The 5,613-nt window shown below is 34.6% G+C and overlaps 1 protein-coding gene across 1 annotated transcript; it reads left to right on the top strand.

Annotated features, from left to right (window-relative positions):
- Positions 1 to 4,622: 4,622 nt before the first annotated feature.
- LOC143565906 (zinc finger BED domain-containing protein RICESLEEPER 3-like) lies at positions 4,623 to 5,393 on the top strand. Its single transcript, XM_077052740.1, has 2 exons — positions 4,623 to 4,917; positions 4,987 to 5,393. Exons 1-2 carry the CDS (start codon positions 4,623 to 4,625, stop codon positions 5,391 to 5,393), a joined length of 702 nt encoding a protein of 233 aa, XP_076908855.1.
- Positions 5,394 to 5,613: the final 220 nt, after the last annotated feature.

Here is a 5,613-nt window from a genome sequence, read left to right on the forward strand (position 1 = left end):
AGCTTTACTTGCCAGATACAAAAGAACAGTAGCTTGTGGGTACATTGTAGCTAGACCAATAACACCAACAAGATTCCAAACTAAGTTTTCTTAAGCGCTTTTGGGATCTCCTCCTCAAAAACAAATCCGGTGAAGCCAACAACGTGGACAGGCCCAGCAACCAATTTTTCCTAACATCAGTTAAAAGAAGCACAAGTTAAAAAAATATGACATAAGCATTTGAATAATATTAAAAAAGAAAAAAACAGGTGTTACCTTAAGGGAGATGGAACCATCCTGCTTCTTCTCATCCTCAATTTTAAACTCTGCCCCTAACGGATCACCATAAACAACCTCCTTATTCAACTCATGTAAATAATGCATGTACTTACTTAATCATCAGGTCATGCAATATCATCATACAATAAGTAACTTGATAAAATTCAACATAACTAACCTGGTCGAATTGAACATTGATGGTTTCATATTTAGAAACCTCCAGCACTCTTACTTTGATGATAGTTCCAGGCAGCAAAGCAGTTATCCTATTGACGAAGCATGAATGATGGACTAAATCATAATCACATCTAGATATAATGTTGATGCTGACAGAGTAATCAATATCTTAAGAGAATTCCACATCGATCGTAGAGATGAGAGATTTTTGGTTGATAAAGAATGTCATGTCTTTTCAATCACCAACGTATTTTGAACTTAATTGGTTGTAGAGTAGATGATGACTCAGCGGTTAAGCATGCTAAGGTAAGAGTGTAGTACCAGGAGTTTCTGAGTTTCTGGATAGACATCTACCATGTGCAAAGCGGACAGTATTAGTGATACGCACGACATGATGTTACAACTGATATCAGAGCTACTTCTATATTGGTATATTGTTTGGGATGATGGAATAAACCTCACCAACAGCCACGTGTCCTTATAATATATTAACTACAAACAAATATATCATAAGTTATAACTGAAAATTGGTTGCCTTAGGAAATAAGGAAAAACTAATTGTAGGTCCTCTTTGGATGGATCTAACTTTACTCGGATCAATCCGTGTTGTTAGCTAGCGAAAATCACTAACAACACTTTGATCTCGGATCTTAGACCATGCGTATTCAAAACTAGATAACCCTAGGGATTTTACGCCATGTGGTGCTTAGTCAGCATTTCAAAGTTTTGCCAAAAACAAGTGTAGTGGGAAAATGCCATAACTTTACCACAATCATTATTTTATTCTTCCACTCCCTCTCTCTATCTCACACAACTCTCCTCAAAACAAGTTATGTACATAACGCCACCCAAAATGCTCATTCAAAACGCCATCCATAATGCCTGGTGGGGTGGTGTTCCCAGACATTATGGCATCAAAATGCCACAATAAAGCCACCACTACGGATGGTCTTAGTTTGTAAGAAATAAAAGAAAGAAAAGATAGGAAGTGGGAGTAGGTGAGAGAGAAAGTTCTCTTTTGTTTCCAAGAAAGTTTTTGAATTGTGAAGTGTTGTGGAGAAGTGGGTTAAGTGACTCTTTAATTGGGTCCTTATTTCTCCAACTTTTACATTTTGTCCATACAAAATAAACTTACTGTAGTACGTAATACACCGACTAAAAACAAATATAAAGACCCTACACTAACTGAACAAAATTAATATGAAAAATTGGATATCGGGCGACTTGCAATGGATTGTCGTTTGCCCTTGACGCAATAATTGACTAAAAAGCCCAATATATATCTTACTTTAGGCACTAATTTATTTCTTATGAAAAAAAAAGAGATCTTGGGCCTACGGGAGGCTTTAAGTTGGTCTAAGTGGTGTATTTCTTTTAAGGGACTATATGTTTTAGACTTTTAGCCCAAATTGTTTGTGTAATTTGCTTAGACTCACATGGCTCTGAGTTTTGGTTTCTTGTAGTTGTGGTATTCTTCATGTTTTTCGTGTTTTGTAATTGCCTTGCTTCATGGTGGTTTTGTTTTCTTGTAGTTGTGGTATTCTTCATGTTTTTCCTGTTTTGTACTCGCCTTGCTTCCTTGTGACAGTTCTATTTTTATTAAAGTTTCTTGCCTTAAAATAATGATTTATCCAATTAAGTTTGGAAATAATGGTTATTTCAATATTTGTTTTGTCTTCACTCTTCACCCACAGAATCCCATTTCACTACACAATCTGCACTCAGAAATCATGGACAACAATTTATGTAACCCATGAATCTTTCCAATTTACATTCTATTATTTGGTTTTGTTAATTCATTTAAGGAAGAAACTTGTTTTCTTTGGTTTTCATCCTCTCGAGATTTGTTATAGCATCTTCAATAAAGAGCTCAAAAACGTTTAAAACACCCGTCAAACCAATTTGCCAATTCATTGAAAACAATATTTCCACTACAATACTAAACATTCACAGTTATCCCTATAGGGTAAAGATGACTTTCTCTCTCCATATGCAAGACACATGTTAACTCCTCAGTCATTTTAAAACGTTTATAACTTTTTCATACGACATTAAAATTTTTTTTAACCATAATAACAAACGTTTTTTATCTTTAATATGAATATCACATTGTTATATAAAAATAAGAAAAAGTTAGTGGGTTTTTTTATATTGTGTTACTTGGTTGTTCATTGTGTTTTTTAACTGAGTTTTTCTATGCATTGTATTAAAAATTTTGATCATTGTGTTTTTCATTTGGTACTCATACTAAAGATAAAAATTAAAACAAATATTACATTATTGTGTCTTTATTTTCCATATTTTCTTTCTACTTATCATTGTATTTTAGTCATTGTGATCAACATTCACTTAAGTTGAGACAAATAGTATTATGTTCTTTTTGTATTACGTTCAAGTCATTGTGTAATATGTAAATTCTCTTGTGTTTTACGCTTCCGGTCATTGTGTTATATGTATTTACCATTGTGTCTTGCGTTTCAGGCCATTGTGTTATATGTATTTATTATTGTGTTTTACGTTTCAGGTTATTGTGTAATATGTATTCATCATTGTGTTTTATGTATTTGATAATGCGTTGGTATTCTTCATTATATTTACATATTATTACACAATGGTATTATTAGTATTTAAAAAAGGCACAATGATCATTTGAAGACACAATGGCGAAAAAAAACACATTGACAAACAGAAAGACACAATGACGAAAAAAGACATAATGGTAAGAAAAAAAAACACAATGATGTAATTTTTGTTATTTGTATATAAAAAAATCATACTCATATTAAAGATAAAAAAACGCTTGTCATTATGGTGAATTTTTATTTAAAAAAAATATTGTGTGAAAAAGTTACAGACATTTAAAAATGATAGGAGAATTAACATGTGACTTGCATGTGGAGCGAGAAAATGTGTACTATTACTTTTATACCCTTTTCTTTTGGTCCCTACTTGACACATGTAGGGATGGCAAAAATCCCCGAATCCGACGGGGAAACCCGAAAACCGGCTTATTTCGGGTCGGGTCGGGTTTTGTTTTTTCGGTTTCGGGTCGGGTTTTGGAGATTGTTTCGGGGATTGTTTCGGGTTCGGGTTCGGGTTTGGGTTCAGGTACCCCCGCCCCGACCCGCCCCGATATAATATATAAATATAAATATAAATAATATATATATATATATATATATATATATTAAAAACCAATAAACCCTAAAAAGACATCCAGTCCGCCCCCGCCCCCCCGATTCATATCTGCTTTTACTCTTCCGGCAATCCAGCAATCCAGACTCCGGCAATCCAGACTCCGACAATCCAGCCCCTCCCCTGCTGCTGTTACTCTTCCGCCACCATCACCATCCACTCAATCGCCGTCTGCACCACCGGACCACCCTCCTCCTCCTCCTCCTCGTTTTGATCCCAGCCGAAGTATGTAATCTCACTCTTTAATCATTTGAAATTGAGTAATTGATACACCGTTCTCTATGTTTTCTCCCGTTTGTTTTGAGTCTCAATTAAACCATTCAGAGATCCAGATCTATAATTCGTTAAGATACAGATTGTTTTGAGTGAAAAAGAGGACATGTCTTAAATGGTTGATGCATTCAAAATCACACATCATGTTTTGACTACGAAGTGCCTAGATAGCAGAACATGTGATATTGTTTGTTTGGATATGTTGATGAGATTTAACAGATTTTTTCAAATTAGGCTAATATGTGACTATGTGTGTTTACAGTTTCTTGATCTTATCTGCATTAAACAAAATACTTTGATTTGATGTAATAATTTCTTAGATAATTTGTGGATATGATTGTATTATTTTATCGAGTTCACATATGTCATGCTTATTAATTTCTTAGATAATTTGTGGATATGATGTAATAATTTCTTAGATAATTTGACTGCATTTCTTGTGTCTATATGGGCTGCACTTAGACATGATTTTATGTTTATTTGACTCCTGAATTCTGAAATGTCATATTTCCTTTGGCACCTGTTAATAACACACCCTGCTTCAATATTCATACACCCTCTATACGACTCGTACAGCCTATACGAGTCGTATAGATATCCGTACACTGACAACTACCAGCTTTTTGAAAATATTATCAAAAAGGTGAAGGCGTATAGATATTACACAATGATTTAATTGGTTTATTTCAAACTTCTTCTTTGTAGGTTTTTACAACTATATGGCATCACAAGGTGATAAATTTGCTTCAGACACTTGTACTCCTACTCCCATTGCTTCAAACACTCCTACTTATTCTACTCCTCAAGGAAGCAGTGAAGGGGTACATGATTCTAATGAACCACCACCAACTAACTTTACTACCCACGATGAGTCTAACCTTGATGATACTTTTGAAGATGGTCAAAATGTCGGTGGTAAAAGGAAAAGATCTGCCGTGTGGAACCATTTTAAATTAATGAAAGTGAACGGTGAAGATAAGGCGGAATGTAACTATTGTAAGAAAAAGCTAGGAGGTTCAAGCAAAAACGGCACATCGCATTTACGAGATCATTTTGAACGTTGTCCAAGACGAACTGTTAAAGATATACGACAAAGCATCTTGATTATGGAGCAAAAGAAAGTTGATGGTAGTTCATCATATCTCTCCAACTACACGTTTAATCCAGACAACTCAAGGAGAGATCTCGCGGAGATGATTATTGTGCACGAGTATCCTCTTACAACGGTGGACCATCATGGTTTTAGAAAGTTTGTTCAAGGTCTTCAACCTTTGTTTAAGGTTCCGAGTCGAAATACCATCAAGAGCGACATTTTAAAAATTTATGAATATGAAAGGGTGAAAACTAAGAAACTATTAGGGAGGATCACAAGTAGAGTGGCAATAACTACTGATATGTGGACAGCTAACCATCAAAGAAAAGGGTTTATGGCCGTCACTGCACACTTTATAGATGACTCTTGGAACTTGCAAAGCCGAATCATGAGGTAAAGCATATATATTGTACAAGTCTAATATAAAGTTAGTTTAAAACTTTAAATGTATTTTACACTTATATTGATGCATAAATTTTATATAAGTTTATTTATGTGCCTGCACCACATACAGCTGATGTTCTTGCAGATACGCTATATGATTGTCTATGTGATTGGAATATTGATAGAAAAGTGTCTACTCTTACCGTTGATAATTGTACCACAAATGATGCAAT

This window comes from Bidens hawaiensis, unplaced genomic scaffold (genome assembly GCF_021521415.1).
Source record: "Bidens hawaiensis isolate Kalapana, Puna unplaced genomic scaffold, B.hawaiensis_p1.1 tig00022579_1, whole genome shotgun sequence".
NCBI lineage: Eukaryota > Viridiplantae > Streptophyta > Magnoliopsida > Asterales > Asteraceae > Bidens > Bidens hawaiensis.